Source organism: Phoxinus phoxinus, assembly GCF_949152265.1.
Source record: "Phoxinus phoxinus genome assembly, chromosome: 10".
NCBI lineage: Eukaryota > Metazoa > Chordata > Actinopteri > Cypriniformes > Leuciscidae > Phoxinus > Phoxinus phoxinus.
Genome location: NC_136885.1, coordinates 30,060,613 through 30,079,362, shown reverse-complemented (window position 1 = coordinate 30,079,362; position 18,750 = coordinate 30,060,613). Strand labels below are relative to the sequence as shown.

Here is an 18,750-nt window from a genome sequence, read left to right as displayed (position 1 = left end):
TATAAATACATACAATATGGGTGTTCCCTCCGAGGAGGCAAGGGAGGCAGTGTCTCTTCAAAAAACTGGATGAGAAAATAATCCATATTACAAAAATTGTGATTATTAAAAAGTGTAAAGTAACACTGTCCAACAGCGACACCCGCAGGTGAATTGGCTTTCCTCCATTTAAAACAGACATGTCACGTGAGCGGAGGCATTGCCTCCATCGCGCTGTGTTTGGATATGATTGGTTATGATTGGATATGATTGGTTATGATTGGATATGATTGGTTATGATTGGATATGATTGGTTATGGTTGGATAGGATTGGTTCGTGCGACAAATCACGCTTTTTGTTTTCTTGCGCGTTCACGAATCGGTCTGAATCGAATGAAGAAAATTATGGCGTTAATGGGGAGGATAATTGAGAAGTAAGTAAACAACTCAGCCATAAAGATATAACCGCTTTATGTCGCGTCAAAATCAAAATCAAAATCAGAAATGTCCTGAAAGCATGATGACTGGGTTTCGTCGGTTTTTTTAGTGCGCAATCAGCTTGGGGAAATTAAAAGTACACCTGTGTGTCTACAAGCTTGATTACTGTTGAAAATGAGTTGACTATTGAAAGGAAAAGCTGAACATTAGTTCACGAATAATATATTGTTTAAATTGTTACTGCCTTTCGTTCTAATTTGGAATAAATTAAAAACTGCTTAAAACACTAACTTGATGAAATGTATACTTGGTTTTAATAAATAGAACATAGTGTAAAAATAGAAAAAAAAAATGTTTTATGTCATGTTATTTAACCATGACAATTAAGTGTAACAAGGACATACACTTATACTTTTGATATATATATTTATAGATATATATCGATATAAGTGTAACAAGGACATACACATATACTTTTGATATATAGATATAGATATATGAGGACTTCTGGCGCCTCATTTTAAAACATCATTGCATACCACTGATATATATATATATATATATATATATATATATATATATATATATATATATGAATATTAAAACATATGCAAATGTACATGACTTAATATTGTACATATAACATTAGAGATTTACACTTTTTTTTTTTTTTTTAGCAAATATAGTAAGAACTTGCTCAAATAAACAAATTAATGTTGTGTTATCATCGGCAGTTGTAAGGTTTGTTGTAAGAGCAATTTCAGATGGTGGTAGATTAGTGTTTCTCAATCCAGCTCCCGGGGTCCCTTAGCCCTGAACATTTTCAGAGTCTCACTACAATTCAGGTCATGGAGCCTGAGATGATGAGTTGAAGATATCTCGATGTGCAGTGCCTCGGGGCCCCCAAAAGCAGGATTTGAGAATCACTGTGGTTGAGGAAAAAGGAAACTCGCTCAACACACATCAAGGATGTTATCGGTGAGTCATTATGCTTTTACAGTCATTTTTCTGCATGCACATATTCAAAGATCAAAGTGTGTGTGTGCAGAGATACAAACTAGGAGTAAACAATACATTTTTGCAGTGCACTAAGCAAAACCCAATGTAACTAAGCAAAACCCAACATAAGCAGAGTTGGGGGTAATGCATTACAGTAACGCAAATTATGTAATCAGATTACTTTTTTTCAAGTAACTAGCAAAGTAACATTACTTTTAAATTTACAACAAAATATCTTATTTACTTTTCTAATAAGTAATGCAACTTTTTCAAACAAGTAATACAAGAACTTAGCCTACTTGGTTTTCCCCTTTATTGACTGACAGCTCTCCTGTCCCCATGTTGAGAGAAATTGAGTAAGAGTAAGTGACACAGCATTGTGTGCGCTCTCTGAACATGATGCTTATTGTAGACAACAATAATGTGAGCATGCATTTACTCATCACAAAAACAGATTCAGTATTCTTTAAAAGGAATAAAAAAGTACAATGCAAACCTGCATTAATGAAATGTTAAATGACACAAATATACTTTGAGTATTTAATCTCAATTTATTAAAACCAATGTCTTTGCTGCTGACTTTTGATTATCCATACTTTTAATAATAACTTTAAAAGTAACACTGGAAATAATATCAGATTAGCAGCTAACAATATAGTAGCACTAAAAAATTGCAGTGTATAAGGTAAGACTTTAGAAAGACATACACAGATTAATTCGCCAACAAGGTATGCCTATTGGTTTCTTACTCCGGCTTGATGGCAATTTTTCCTGGAAAACACCCAGCGAGAATGTAAAGGTAAACAGAAGTGAGATGTCAAGTGATCAGATCACTTCTGTGTGCGTGGGAGCTTCATCTGTGGGATGTGCTGATTTTGTTTTGCACTTTTGGACAAATGCTGTTTAAAACAAATGAATTGTTCTCCGTTTAAAATTGAAATGTACCACACAGTGTATTAGTCTAAATTTAGTCACCTTTGTGTAAATCAGAGCTAACCTACATCTGGAACTGAAGGACTGTTAAATGTCTTGCTGTAGAATCGTTTGAATTTACTTTTTGAAGTCACATGGTGACAGTTTGCCCACTTGCCCAATTTATGCAATTTCCGCTCCCGCTGCGGACAAACGTTTATGTCATACTGATGTCCTTGTGCATGTTCAAAGAAACATGTTTTTCATTTCACTACCTGGCCTCTTCTCATTGCAACCATGAATCCACATCCCCCTTAGCATCACATTTGTGTCTCCCACCATTCTCGTTCTCTACCTCTATTCCTAGTGAGCTGCACCTAGACAGTATCAGATGTGCTTCTGAAGCATAATATTTTCCAAAAGATAGGTTACATGATTACACGCCGCCTTCTAAAACATCTTATTTTTATTATAATATACCGTATTATATAGTAGCACAGCAAGGATTCATTCACAGGATTCATTTGATACAATAAATGATTGACAAAAATCAATTAATTAAAACAAACTATAGTACCCAGAATGTGTGTGTGTTAGATTTATGCATATTACAGTAACACATAAGATTCTTATTAATAAGACATTTCGTCAGCTGTAAACGGGTTCAGAGCTTTCTCGTCCAACAGAGAAATAAGATGCACATGGAAATGCACTCGTTAAATATAAAAAGATATGATATCTTATTTAGATATGAAAAAGATATTATTATTATAATTCAGTTGCTTGTAGCTCATTCCATTCTGCTGTCAGAAGAAGTGTCATTAGCAGAATGCGTTTAGTGGATTCTAGAGAGGAGTGAAGTCGGAGTGGTTTGAGGTTTTCAATCTTCCTTCCTGCTGTGCTCAAGGCGGTCTCATCAGAGGAAGTGAGATCTAGTCACTCGCTGTTTCTCTAGCTGATCAGAACAGGTTCTGTGGCCTAAACACGTCTGTTAGGATGGGAAGATTGTTCAGGATCTGGATGTTTTGGGTCCTCTTCTTGGGATTGATAGACCCGTCTCAGGCCTCCCTGCGTCCTCGCGTGTCATTCTCTCAGGGTAAGTGAAGCTCACATTACATGATAGCGAGACATACTTTACTGGTGGAAAACTCACCTTTAGTGATAGTCAGATGTGAATGTTGAGGACACTTAAGGATTTTTTAAAGATTATGTTGTACAGGAAAATAGTTTTTATACTTCAAATTTTCATGTTTACATGTTACTTGCTGTGTCTTTGTGAAAATTAGTTCTACAACATTTTGTTTAAGTGTAAAGTATCTGTTATTGAAATACGGTATGACGTTCTTAGACATCCTTGAGCTCCAGAAACCAGAACAGGATTTTAATCATACTGTTGCTGATATCAGTCATTTGTAACCACATTTCTGACGGAACGTGTTTCCAGTGTGAATAATTGAGAAATGAACTGTTTTTCTTCTTGGTAATGAAGTTGTTCTGTCCGTATCCAAAAATCAGCTCAGCTGTGTACAAGAAAATAATTCAATGGCTTTATTCATGAACCTCAAGCAAAACATTTTCTTATATAAATTGTTGCATTTGATTCACAGCAAATGGGACAGTTTAATTACGAATGGACTTATAAATTATTTACTTATTTGAAATGATTTATATCATGAATCTGACCATGAGTCATGTTGGGCGAACACAGATTCTGTGGAAGTTTGGCAATCTTTGTTCTCTGATCTTGTGAGTTGTGGGTTTGTTTGTTATTACCCATTGCTGTTGTTCTGCAAATGCTTGATGGTCTAAATGTTGAATTCTATCTTGTGTACTGGTGGTGGAAACCACCGCTGGCCGATTATTTCCTCCACACGACACGCTCAAAGCCCTGCTGCTGCAGAGAGTCTTAAGATGTGGTTAGTTTTTGCTTTAGAATTTATCAGGCATTAATAAGAACAATTAGGGTGTAAACCACTTTCCAATACATTCGTCATGAAACACTGTCTGGGGGTTTATGTATAATAGGCTAAATGTTTAAAGTTTTTGGAAAAGAAACCGTTTTTTATATTTCTGAAAGAAATTACTTTTATTCAGCAAGGATGCATTAAATTCATCAAAAGTGACAGGAAATGTTTCGAGACATTTATAATGTAAAAAATATTTGTATTTAAAAAAAAAAACTGTGCTCTTTTTAACTTTCATCAAGGAATCCTGAAAAATTATTTATTAAGAGGCACAACTGTTTTTCACACTGATAATAATAAGAAATGTTTCCTGAACAGCAAATCAGCATATTAGAATGATTTTTGAAAGATCTTGTCACACGGAGTACAATTCTTTCAAAAACTAAAAAAAAAAACGTTTCAACCCCAAACTTTTGAACGTCAGTGTGCATACAGTATATTTAGCTTGCACATTTACATTCTCAGAATTAAGACGCTTGCATATTTAAAATTATGCATGGTGTACCACACTGTTTCTCAGTGCTACAATTTAGAAACAGACAATGGAAAGTTATTTATGAAATTGTTATGAAATCCAACCTCAACCATTAGCCTTTAAAACATTCGGGGTAGTCTTTTCCCATGAAGAAAATATGTCTCAAATTGGGGAAACATTGCAATGAAAAAAAGTTTTAAACTTGGCATGAAACGAAAGTTGCGATAGTCTTTTCTTCCCTAAAACAGCTTCTCGAACAAGAAAAAATGTAGGGCGGGACTTGATTTGGTGACATCTGGAATTGATTGGATCATTTATGATGGTTGCTATTGGTGGGTCTCATGTGAGTGACATGTTGTCCCGGCCTCGCTCCAGTAAATGCGTCATCAAAGAAGAGACGAGATGGGGAAGTTGTTTTAATGAAAGATTAGGAGGGCACATGAATTGTTTAAAGTCCCGCTGTAGTCAATCATTTTATCCCTTAAAAACTTGACATTACTGCCCATATAAGGGCGCCTCTATTTCCATATGTTGTTTGAGTGATCTGAACCATTATTTGTAAAATTTTCATAAAATTTATGAAGTAGACATCCTATTCAGAAGTATAGGATGGTTTGGTAAAAGTTTGGCAGATTTTAAAATGAATTCAACCTCTAAGAAACACAAAAAAAACACGTATGTGCATTATAGCTCGCTGCCACATCGCAAATGGTGAATCTTTTATTTTATTTATTTTTTATTTAAAACATTTTCAAACCTTTTTTTCTAAAAGAATTGAACGGATGCTATCTTTTGAACTCTTGGCATAAAAACAAACTGAGGTTTCTACCATTCTTTCATGATTTTTCATGTTCATCACTATTTCAAAATAAAGGTCTGAACACGCCTTAGGAGTATGAAAATATTCTTGTTGCAAATTGATCAATTACGGCTCCTCTGTAATTTATTTTGAAAATCACCAAATATGTAAACTAGAGATTGTAAGCTTTCAAATGATATATAGTTTGTCAAGATTAGTTTAGGTTTAGTATAGGATATTACTGTTTGAAATATGTAATGGCCGATGCCAATATAAGGGGTTAATGTTACACAAACCATGTTCCCGTTTGCCAACTCAGAGTCAGAAACGCTTTGAACAACTCAGAACGTCAGTGGAGAAAGGCATAGAGTTCATCATACACCCTCTATATTGCTAAATCTACAAGATTTTTCATATCAACAGAAAAATATACCGGAATAACATTGCTTCTCTCCAGAGTCCCCTGCTAATTCTCTGTTAAAAAAATGCTTAATATGCACAACGTGATTGGTTACAAGGAAGTTTGTGACGTCAGAAACACCAGCAATTTCAAACCGCATTTTTGAGCGTGTCTTTGGTTTACTGCAGTTTTAAAATACTCAGCAATGGTGTTGACTTATGAATTTGCACATGGTTTGTCTTAAAGCATTTTAAAATCACCACATACAGCCTATAAACAACATTTAAAAGATCTATAATAATTTTTGATAAATATTTCAATACTCCATTAAAAAAATTACAATTTTGATTTCATAATGACTTTAACATGGGTGACAGCACAACAAAATCATATTGTCACGTGACTCACGTCTGTGTGTGCAGTATTGCTAAACCTTAGCTTAAGAGCCTTGCCTATTTCCTCAGAACAAAAAGAGGAAAAGAGTCAGTGTTGTGGTTTCATTTCTAAAATGTGAGTAAACACTGTTAATAGCAAAGGATGTAATTTACATAAAATGTGTGTGCCAAATTCTCAGAAATGTAATCTTTGAATTGGTTTAATTAAAGATTATGTTGAGGGCACATGAATTATACAGCCTATATATATATATATATAAATACCGTCGTGTATATATATATATATGGCATTCGGCAGGGGCCAATGGTGTCAGACCAACCTTGAACACGCAGGACGCAACGAAGCTCATTTGTACACTTAAGTGTGTTCAAGGTGTAAGGGAAATATATATATTATCACTGTTGTGTGTTTTTCTTCACAGGGAGTTCCGAGCGCCTCTTGGGCGTCTACGACAGCCCTACTCTGAAGAACACCACCACTCTTCTGCTCAGCACTGATGCTGACACACTGTTTGTTGGAGCTCGGGATACTTTGCTCTCCCTAGACGTCAGCCAACCAGATAGTATCACATTCAAAGACAAGGTGAGAGAGATTTTGTGCTATATATTTCAGTTTACAAAACTGAATGATCTGACTATGTTCCCACTAACTTAACTTCTGTCATGAAGATCTCCTTAGATTTGGACGGAATATTACAACATAATATTTACAGTTAAAAATGTAAAAATATTGTATTTTTACAGTTGGAATGGAAAGCATCTAGACAAAACCTGAATACCTGTAAATGGGCCTCAAAAAAGGTATGTGCCATTGCTAATGTGGAACTTATATATCTCAATGGTGTGCAGTGGTGTTTTAAAATAAAGACACAGTCATCACTTTTATATATATATATATATTTACTCACTCACTTTACCACGTCATCCAAGATGTTCATGTCTTTCTTTCTTCAGTCGAAAAGAAATGAAGGATTTTGAGGAAAATATTCCGTATCCAGGATATGGTGGACTTCAATGGGGTACAACGGTTTGAAGGTCCAAATTGCAGTTTCAATGCAGCTTCAAAATCTCTACACGATCCCAGCCGAGGATCTTATCTATCTATCAAAAAACAAACACAACATATATACACTTTTTAACCACAAATGCTTGTCTTGCACTAGCTTTGCGATCCTACACACATTACGTAATCACGTTGAAAGGTCGTGTGTGTTCCGGTTCAAAAAAGGTAGGGTAGTGCGAAAATCTCCATCTCATTTTCTCCCCCAACTTCTAAATCCTCCGACATTGTTGTTTTACCTTTTATTTTTATTTTAGGCGTTTGACTTGGTCTTTGCACGTTCGCTTTGTAAACACTAGCTAGCACCTATGTCACACGTGACCTTTCAACGTTACGTAATGCGTGGCGCATCGCAGAGCTTGTGCAAGAGCATTTATGGTTAAAAAATATATAAATGTTTATTTATTTTTTTAGAAAATTACAGATCGTTTCGCTGGATAAGACCCTTATTCCTCGGCTGGGATTGAGAAGAGCCTTTTGAAGCTGCATTAAACTCCCATTGAAGTCCACTATACGGAGAAAAATCCTGGAATGTTTCGCTTAAAAATCTTCATTTCTTTTCGACCGAAGAAAGTAAGACATGAACATCTTGGATAACGTATGGGTGAGTAAATTGTCAGGAAATTTTAATTTTGAAGTCAACTAATCCTTTAATAAAAATTTCATAAAAAGAGAGAGACCAAATACAATTCTATTTTGTATTTTTACACTAACTATATAATGTTCTATTTATTAAAAACAAAGTCTAAAATCCAAGATCTATTTATTACTTTTATTTTATTTTATATTTATTATAAAATACCTCTTATTTTTTAATTGTATGCTTGTCCATAACAGGATTGTGGCAACTTCATCAGTATTTTACAGTTTTTCAACTCTACACACCTTTTTGTCTGCGGAACAAATGCATATGGACCACAAGGCATCATCATTGTAAGTTCAAATAAATTGCACAGATCGATATATGAGGAAGAATGAAGTATTTTTTCAAGAATGGATCGATCGCCACTACTCTAACAAGACTGGACATCTCTGTTTAAGCCTGCAGAGTCTCTGAACGCCAGCATAGACGCAAATGACGCCAAAAACTGCTGTCCCTACAGCTCCACCCAGAGGAACACAGCCACCATTGTTGGTGAGAGTGCAGAAACATAGCTTAATATCCTCAAAATAGTCTTATCTAATCTAGTGCTCTCACACACTTAACTGTGACCTGTTCGTTTACAGATGAAGAGCTCTATACAGCAACCAAAGTCGGCTTCTTTGGGAACAAACAAGTCATTTCTCGCTGTCACAGCAGAGGAAGACGCAACAACTTGGAGCTTGAGAATGTACCAAAATTGCTACAGGGTTTGTATTTTTTTTGTCTAAAAAATAATGCTACCATGATGCTCTGAACATATACAAAGTAATAATTTGATCTTGATGGTGCTTATTAATATAGGCTGGTAACACAGAGGTTGCCTTTCAGTGTCAAATCAACCAAATTTCAATATATAACTATAAAACTTCTCCGGTTTCAATTTTTGATTTTGTTTCTCTGAAGAAAGACAAACATAAATAGTGATGAAAGCCAAAATATTAAATGTAATGGATATACTGTATATTTTATTTACTGACTGATCGATTATTTTGTAGATTTGGGGCGGGGGTTTGTTGTTAAAAAGTTAACAAACTTTTCTTTTAGTATCCTAATTTTTAAAGCCCAACATGGTTCAATTTCCAGAGAAATGAGGGTCTCAATCTGGCTTCATTGGTAAATTGTACACATTTTCAGTGGTCAATTGTGGGTCACTTCAGTTTGCACACAGCTGATACTTTTTTCTTTTAAAGAGGAATATCTGAAGAATGAATAAGGTTGAAATTAAAAATGAATATTATTTTCCAATCAACACAACATAGAACATAGCTGTCTGAGTGCCATAAATGTTTTTTTATGAAGTTTGCATGCCTGTAACTCTAAAAAAAAGTATTGAAGATATCTTAAAATCCTTCTAGATTTTCATTCTTAACCATTTCTTATTTTGTAATCTCCATTTAAGGCCATATATGGTTCAATCCCATAGATATGGGGATCCCAATGGGATGTGCAAATTGTTGAATTTTACCAATTTTCAAGGGTTGAAAAACAAATGTGGGGAGCTTTTCAAACAGTTGATACTTATTGTGTTTAAAGAAGAATGTCTGAAGAACAAATTATACTGAAACTAGAAATGTATCTTGTTTCTCTCTGTCAACTAACAACTGTCACTGTTGCCATAATGCAAAAAAGATAGCAAAATTCAATAGATTTTACTAATAGACCTACCAATCTCTGTGTAAAAATAATACTGCCATTTTCTTAGGTAATTTTTACCCCCCTGTAATTTGGCTCAAAATTATAATTTTGACCCCCCTCTACCAAATAGTGCATTACTCAGTAAATATACATCCTTGACATTTTATATTTTGGCTATTTATTTATTTATTCTAAATCCAACATTTTAGCTGGGGACGTCTGATTGAATTGACACAGAATGACCCTACTTCAAACACAGAGCATTTCCACTGTAAAGTCTTTTTAGGATTGAAAATGTTTTTTTTTTTCTCTCTCTTAGACCCTATATTCATCAGTTCGACACAAGTTGCCAGTGAAGGAAAGATCCTGCTGTTCTTTACTGAGGTTGGGGACTTGACCGGAGACTCATTTGTGAACTCTTTTATTGTGTCTCGGGTGGCCCAGGTCTGCACGGTGAGACCTCATTTATTCTCCTATTCTGAAACATAATTGCTTGCTGGGTAGTTGCAGGAATTCAGAGCCAGTCTGCAGATTTTTGGTAGTCAGAGTTGACAGATTTAGCAAAAAAGTCACGTAGTATATGATACACTTCAGACTATATGATTCCATCCAGTCAGATTGTTTCAAAATATTAGATTTTTTTTAGCCAATTTTAGATTGTGAGAGATTTTTAATAATTTCTTATTAGTCATAGAAATATTGCAAAAATAACAAATATTGTTACAACTAAATAACATATTGTTAAAGACACACAAGAATCTCCACTGACCCACAGCAAAATTACCAGAGTATACAAAAGATTGACTCTTTTATATATATTAACAAATATTATAAAATAATATTATTTATTTTTGCAATGTTGTTCAGAATCTGAATGTAATTTGAACAAACTTAAGGTTAAAGGGATAGTTCACCATCAAAAAATATCAATTCTGTCATCATTTACTCAAGATGTTCGAAGCCTGTATGAATTTTCTTCTTTCTTCTGCTGAACACAAAAGAAGATATTTTGAAGAATGTCATTAATTAACCAGACAGTGGACGGCAGCGATTGACTTCTACAGTAGGAAAAAAATAACTATGGACGTCAATGGCTTCCATTAACTGTTTGATTACCAACATTCTTTAAAATATCTTCTTTTGTGTTCAACACAAGAAAGAAATTCATACAGGTTTTGGATCAACTTGAGGATAAGTAAATAAGTAAAAATATAAATTATGTTAATTCATCACTTTAAGTATATTTTTTACTGTTCCTAACTCTCATCTGGGTCAACAACAACAAAAAGCATACAAAGGAAGCATATGAATCTGTTTAGTTGTAAAAGGCCCATCGAAACTGCTTTAATGGAATTTTTTCTTAAATACCAGGATGACAACGGAGGAAGCCGTGTCTTACAGAAGCGCTGGACATCCTTTGCTAAGGCTCAGTTGGTCTGCCAACAAGGCGAAGAGCTCCAGTTCAACAAGCTGCAGGATATTGTCAAGTTGTCCCCAACGGATAATGAGTCTCCTGACAGCACCCTGTTCTACGGGGTCTTTACTTCACAATGGTGCCAAATGCCAATCATTTCACTCAAACCCATCATCATGGCATATATTCACTGTTCTGAAAGGCCATGTGATTTATGTTTAAATGTTTTCTTCCCATCTTTCTCTGTCTCACAGGTCAGTTTCGTCTGGTCTGTCAGCAGTGTGTGCTTTTAGTTTAGCAGATATTAAAGCATCTTTTACAGGGGATTACAAGACATTTGATTTGAGAGGAAATCGCTGGTCACGCCAGCCAAATACAGACGGCAAACTCGGCACGGTAACTCAGACTAAGAAAGCTGGCTAGGGTTAGATTTAGGACTGTTTGTACAATTAGGCAGAAATTATTATAAATAAAGATTGACAATTATTTATTTAAATAGTATTATTTGTACATCTTAATTAAATGACTTAAAAATATTTAAATTATTTAAATTATAATATTATTACGAATTATTTTCGCAATTTCGTTTGCTGCCACTTGTGGCACAGATTATACACTACTACACCTTTAAATGATTAGTTCACCAAAAATCTTTCATTCTTTCATGAATTACTCACCCTCATGTCATTCCAAACCCGTAAGACGGGTTGTTGTTCATCTTCGAAACACAAACTAAGTTATCTTACATTAAATCTGAGAGATCATAGAAAAACGATAAAAGTTCATTAATGGCTTGTTTACACCGAGTGGTACAGTACGATACGGGACGGGACACACAAGTGACGATTCTTTGTCAACCAATCAACTTTCTGCAGTGAGTCTAGCTCCACCCTTTAAAGACCCACTCCGATGAAAATCATGTTTTTCTAGGTGTTAACATGTTCTTGTGGCATTTTTCTGATGTTAGAGGACATATCTTGAGAAAAATAAGCTCAAAGTTGTATTTCTGAGTATTTCTACATTCAAATGTCTGTGAATCAGTAGCAGACGCTAAAATGCCGTTTAAAATAGACTGGAGTTATGACGTAGTAACTCCACTGGGCGGGGCCACGAGCTCATACTCAAATTGGAACACATACTGTAACAAATAAGTCACTTTTCACCGTCTATCAATCGTCAAAACTAAAGTTTGGAGAGCACAGACTGATCCCGTCAGTAATTACATCATTACATAATGAGAGAGTGCAGCCAGCCTCCTCCAGCCAAGCAACAGGCGACATTCGTGCATGTGAAACTCCGCGCTCGTCCAAGTAGACTTGCACACGCCGGGTGGCGACGAGTTTCGCCTGTCGCAGTCGTTTGTCCCCTCGTGTGTCAAGCCCATCACTCGTGAGAGAGTCAGTCAGTTTTTCAGATATAGCGGTGACATTAGCATCATAATAATCCCGAAATTCCGAGCAATCCACTGATACTAAATATGTCCTGATTGATCACTGTGGGAGGGATGAAATATTGAGACGAAGTCGAGCTGTTTTTTACCGCGACGTCTCGGAGTGAAATAATGATCGGTGATAACTTTGATTAACTTCGGATAATAATAATTAACGTGTATATATAATACTGTAATGCTTCTCCGTGCCAACGGCTCCGCCCACAAGGGCTTGGGCGTCGTGACGTCATACTTGGCGTGGCGGCCATGTTGATGGCCTCGTGAATGTAAACATAACGTTACAGCAAGTGGAACGAGTAGAAGAAGCAGAGTTGGAAGAAAGAAAAAAGATGTTAAAATCCCGAAAAGGATGCGGAATTTACCGTGATACACTAAATAAGGAAGCCAGGGACCGGTATGTGGACAAAATCGGTACTATTAACGGTTTGGATCCATATGAAATTGGAAAAAAAGAGTGGAGCACCGACAACGACTTGCTGCCGCCGGTTTGCATAACCGATATCTTCGGCTACCTAGTTTGTTTTGTACAAATTTTAACACTCATCTTTCTGTTGCTATCCCTCTGCTGACAAAAAAAAATGTACTACAAAACTGTAACGTTATTAAAATACGGGATATTTTACAGGAAAATACTAAAACGGGAAGACAGCGGGAAAAAAGCTCAAATAACGTTACGTGTTTATACTTTTGAAACACATAGTTAAAAGTAGCAGCTACATGTGTGAACGGTTGTTACTAAACTAACATTAGCAGTTAGGTGAAGCACAGCTTACCTTTGTCCGGATTAACGTTACTGTGTTCCCACTGTTTTGCCGGCTTTATGATCTGCAGCTCCTGAACCCACCCATTGGTGAACTGTAAGTTACATGCGACTCCAATGATTTGTAGCTTCGGAACTGTTCTGAGGTGTAGGCGCTCACAAAACAAACTATTTTAGCCGAAGATATCGGTTATGCAAACCGGCGGCAGCAAGTCGTTGTCGGTGCTCCACTCTTTTTTTTAATAGTACCGATTTTGTCCACATACCGGTCCCTGGCTTCCTTATTTAGTGTATCACGGTAAATTCCGCATACTTTTTGGGATTTTAACATCTTTTTTCTTTCTTCCATCTCTGCTTCTTCTACTCGTTCCACTTGCTGTAACGTTATGTTTACATTCGCGAGGCCATCAACATGGCCGCCACGCCAAGTATGACGTCACGACGCCCAAGCCCTATTGCTAATGAGCTACTGCCGCTCTGCTGAAGCGAAGTCCCAGAAAACGGCACAGGTTTTGAGATTTTTGCTAAAAATGGCATAATCATAATTTAAAGACCACTGGGAATGTTTAAAAATAGCTCAAAATATGATCGGAGTGGGACTTTAAGTACTGGACTACTGTGCTAGGTACCCTAACAAAAGTTTCCCAAAAAAGTGCTACGGTTTGGTACTTTGGTACCATTCACAACTTTTGACAATCGAAGCAGAAATAATTGCGTACCGTACCGCTTGGTGGAAACGAGCCAAAAAAGATAGTAAAACTAATCCATTGAATTGAACGGTTCAGTCCAAATTTTCTGAAGAGAGTTGATCGCTTTATATGATGAACAAGCCTGAATTTAGGCTTTCATTCACATATAAACATTGATCAGCGAACATAAACAGAAGCTCAACTGTACCTGTTTGACGCACGAGAACAAACCTCATTGGTTCTTGCGGAAGCTCAAAAGTGCTGCGTAACACGAGAATGAACCTCGTTCGTCTAGCAAGCATGCTTGAGCTTCCATTTACCATATCAGATGTGTGCTTTGATGAATATGTAAATAAAAGCCTAAAGACTAAACGTTTAAATTAAATGGATTAGTTTTACAATCTCTTTATGAACTTTTTGAAGCGACGAAGTGGTAGTTGTGTAGCTGTCAATGGAGTGACAGAAAGCTCTCAGATTTCATCAAAAAGATAGTTATTTGTGTTTCGAAGATGAATGAAAGTTCGCAACGACATGAGGGTAAGTAAACATGACAATTTTTTCATTTTTGGGTGAACTATCCCTTTAAGATCAACATGAAATTATATTGACAACCCATTTCACTCCCATAATGTCACATACTGTATTTTTGAATGAACAACATTAAGTTGACGTGTTGGGCCATAAAACCAAACAGCAATGTTTGCAAAGCACCACAGTGATAACACTCTTGAGGAAGAAACCACAATCAATGGTTTACTTATAATATCACATTAGGGCAGGAGAATTTATTTTAACATCCAAAAAATTACTCACATCTGCTTTAACCATTGTGTAACCAATCTTCTAATTTTTTGCAGTGTGGACTGTTTAATGACACTGACCGTGTGTTAAGCATTGTGAAAACGAGCTTCCTGGCTGAAAAAGCTGTGCGTTCTGTGGGGAAGAAACTTATTCTGTCCTCCACAGAAGAGCGTTATAGCCGACTAGCTGTTCAGAGAACTCAAGCTGCAAATGGACAAAGTTACACCGTCCTGTACCTGCTCACCGGTAAACATAATGAATACTGGTTTTACTGACTCAGTTTTATTTTATCCTTTTTCATTTTTTGGCCAGACTTTTTCCTGGTGCCCATTTCTGTCCATTTCTATTTTCTTCAGAGTCTGGCTTTCTTCATAAAGTCGTCCTGCTGGCTAAAGGTCCTCATATCATCGAGGAGATTCAGACTTTCAAGCAACCACAGACTGTGAAGAACATCCTCCTCTCCAAAAGCAAGGTTTTAAAGCATTACTTTCCTTGTTTGTCTTTTTAATCTCCTGATCATTGGTACATCTTTATACAATGTCTGTTGGCTCTGTTCCCAATTTAAACACTTTCACTTACATATATAATTTTAAATAGATATTTCAATTATTAATAATATAAATTATCAACATTTATCTTGCATCATCCACCATCTTGGATTACATTTTTTTCATCTTACCTTTCGCATTAAAAGCACAGCTATGATACCTTAAAATGCTGCATACATAGGCAGCAAACTAGGTCTTGGAACAGAGCCATATATATTAGATATACAATGTGATCAGGTTTCATTAAATGTTTTTTGTAAATTACACCACAGGGTGTACTGTTCATCGGCTCTTCTGAGGGCGTCTTCAGAGTGCCTGTGTCCAACTGCTCAGCTTATCCAAACTGTGCAGAATGTGTGTTAGCACGCGACCCGTTCTGTGGCTGGGACTCAGAGACCGGAGCGTGCGCTACGGTGACTGGAATGGGCTCTAACCTGTGAGTTGTCTTTTCTATACCAATATCTGATCTAATAGATTAAATTATCTCTGTTATAGTGACTAAATGGGCCAAGAACCACCCACTTAAACCACAAAAGTCAGTGTGACCCAAAGTTATTTTGGTATTATTTATATACGGAACTGTTATTAGATTTTATTTTTATATTTTCAGTTTTCATTTTAAATTAAGTTTTAGTATTTGTTTTGCTATGTGCTTCTGTCATTTTTATTAGTTTTTTATTATTTTTTATTTTAATTATCTTATTTTATACCTTTTTATTTTAATGCAAGAGCAGCACGGCCATTAGTAACTTGAATTTACAAGGCTTCCGGTATCATCCGGCTTCAGTTATTTTAAATAATTTGGAACTGAAGTTTAGAAGGTGAATGTGGATTATTGCATTTTTAATAATGAAATTGTGTGTGAAATGTTTTCATTTGAAATATTCACAGCTTAAATATACAACCATGTTAAATTTCAGCCCCCCAAAATGCAAGCCCTGAAAATGCAATGCATTAAAATGCTAGCACTGTTAATGAAATGCATTTTTTTTAATTGGTGGATTTCAACATGGCTTTTTGTTTCAAATACATTTGTCATTGATTTACTTTCATATTTAGTTTAGTTGCACAAATACTTTCACTGTTAACTGTGCTTTATTCTTCTAGTTATTTACCTATATAGCACATTCCCAGAAAACAGTTGCAAAATAAAGTGGATAGTTAGTTGCTAAATATAAATGCAACATTTATATTTTTCATTTAAGTTTTTCATCTAATATTTATATTTTATTTCAGCTTTATTTCAATTAACAAAAACTATTTTAAATACTTTTAGTTTTTGGTCTGACCAAGATGAAATGTGACAGTTTTGTTTTTTTGCTTTTATCTGATACCACACTAATAGTGTGTGTGTGTGTGTGTGTGTGTGTGTGTGTGTGTGTGTGTGTGTGTGTGTGTGTGTGTGTGTGTGTGTGTGTGTGTGTGTGTGTGTGTGTGTGTGTGTGTGTGTGTAAAACAGACAGCAGGATGTGGAAACCGGAAATGTCAACAAACAGTGCAAAGACTTCAAAAACACTGCTGCTACAGGTGAACATGTCTTCTGTGCGACCCACAAAACTTGCATTGTCTAATGTCATATCCAACCACAGATTTTTATTTGCAACTACATGGTGTTTATTTGTAACTGCGGAGTCTGACACATCGTATCACACTTTAATGAAGGTGCCAGATCTTTAACTCATAATGACCAACAAGCAGCGGAAGTTTCTTGCTTAGTGTAAAAATCTTGTTTGCACATCCAGACATTTTTAGATTACTGTGCATTGTGATTCTTCTAGTTATTTACCAATGGCACATAAACAGAAAATAGTTGCAAAATAAGGTAATATTTATCATATTGGTTTGAACTGAACCCTTTGTCTTTCTTCAGTGACACGTATTGCACAGTTTAATGAGATTGTGGTTCTACCATGTCAGTCGAGATCCAGACTGGCCGAGGTGACATGGAGGTTTTTAAACAACAGCGCCGTTCCTCAGTTTCCGTACTTGCAGCGGGCCGACGGCAGCCTGGTCTTCCTCATCACTCCAGAGACTGTGAACACCTACCACTGCATGTCGACGGAAATGGGCTTCGAGCAAATCATTGCCACCTTCGCTGTAATTCTGCCGATCATCCCACGTTCTCTTCCTCCCCCATCACACCAGCAACCTGACGTCACGCTGGACTCTGGCACAGAAAGTGAGCCCATCCCTGATTACTACACAACACTTGAGTTTGACCAATCTGATTCTGAACCTACAACAAACGAAAAGACGACAGCAGACAGGAGCGGTGAAAAACAAGCCAGGACCAATCGTCAATCTACTGTTAACATGAACACCGATGGAAAAGACGTTGTATGCATCTCACAGAAGAGTTACTACTCTGAAATGGTTGCTTTTTGCCTTTTGTTTGTCACTTGTCTCTTTGTATGCGTTGCTTTTGTGATCCTGTGGAGTCAAAGCATTAGGTGCAACAAAACCACCCCTCAGAAACAACCTAAAGACACAGAGTCAGACAAAATCTGGGGAACAGAACTGGTAGAAAAGCTAAGCTGAGCCCTAAAACCAGCAGAATCTGTACTCTAAGATTATGAAAAACTAAGGAGTGATTATTGACCCATAATTAGTTTGGAAAATAACAACATTGATCTCTAGAATGTCAACAATACATTTCATGATATTTATAGTCATTTGATTTTATTTATATTTAATGATTTTAGATAATCATACTTATTTTACTTGGTTTCAGTACACAAAAACTTCATAAAAACGATGTATGTGATCTAGAACCTTTATACAACGCATAGCATGCTATGATCTCACAGCCTCATCTTCATCCATGGAAAATTCAATATGGCATCTACTTTGACTAGGGTATATTATAACACAAGAAAAAACAAATCAGCTTTTGCAATTAATGTGTGATATTCAAAATATTGTAAATTTTTTCTTGTTTGAAACCATCCTACATCTTCAATTTATTGTTTATTTAAGGTGAATGCTATAGATTTGACAATACAATACCATCCAAAAACATTTGTTTATGTTAGTTTAACATCAGTGGGTTACAATTGTTGTTTAAAGATATAATCTAAAAACTAATCACAATAAGAAGGTCATAAAACATCTTATCTTATTTCTTTATCTGCATCATGAAAACATTTCACTATTTTACTTGTGTTGTATGACTTGTGTTGCATGGATTCAAAAATGCTTGTGATTGTTGTGTTGCTGCTCCTGAAGCCAGAATCAAACTACCGGTAAATTAATACTAACTTGGTTAGTATTTAATTTATCAAGTCATGTTTCTGGGTGCAGTTCATTTGCCATTAAAGATGTGAGTAATATGAACTCAATTAAACTAGGAATATTTTCTCTTTTTTTAGTGTTTAGGTTGGGGGGCTGTG

General features: G+C 35.9%; 1 protein-coding gene across 3 annotated transcripts; it reads left to right on the top strand.

Moving 5' to 3' along the window:
- The first annotated feature begins 372 nt into the window (after positions 1 to 372).
- Positions 373 to 18,709, top strand: sema4aa (sema domain, immunoglobulin domain (Ig), transmembrane domain (TM) and short cytoplasmic domain, (semaphorin) 4Aa). Of its 3 annotated transcripts, none has more exons than XM_079625618.1 (15): positions 373 to 413; positions 3,284 to 3,424; positions 6,784 to 6,944; positions 7,106 to 7,162; positions 8,259 to 8,354; positions 8,463 to 8,556; positions 8,649 to 8,771; positions 10,019 to 10,152; positions 11,071 to 11,252; positions 11,368 to 11,509; positions 14,870 to 15,059; positions 15,170 to 15,285; positions 15,634 to 15,797; positions 16,821 to 16,888; positions 17,232 to 18,709. In XM_079625618.1, exons 2-15 carry the CDS (start codon positions 3,325 to 3,327, stop codon positions 17,897 to 17,899), a joined length of 2,295 nt encoding a protein of 764 aa, XP_079481744.1. In that variant the 5' UTR covers positions 373 to 413; positions 3,284 to 3,324; the 3' UTR covers positions 17,900 to 18,709. The 3 variants fall into 3 exon arrangements, with proteins under 3 accessions (XP_079481744.1, XP_079481743.1, XP_079481745.1); XM_079625617.1 differs by lacking the exon at positions 373 to 413 and adding an exon at positions 1,272 to 1,395; XM_079625619.1 differs by lacking the exons at positions 373 to 413; positions 3,284 to 3,424; positions 6,784 to 6,944; positions 7,106 to 7,162 and adding an exon at positions 7,343 to 8,025.
- The last annotated feature ends 41 nt before the right edge of the window (positions 18,710 to 18,750 follow it).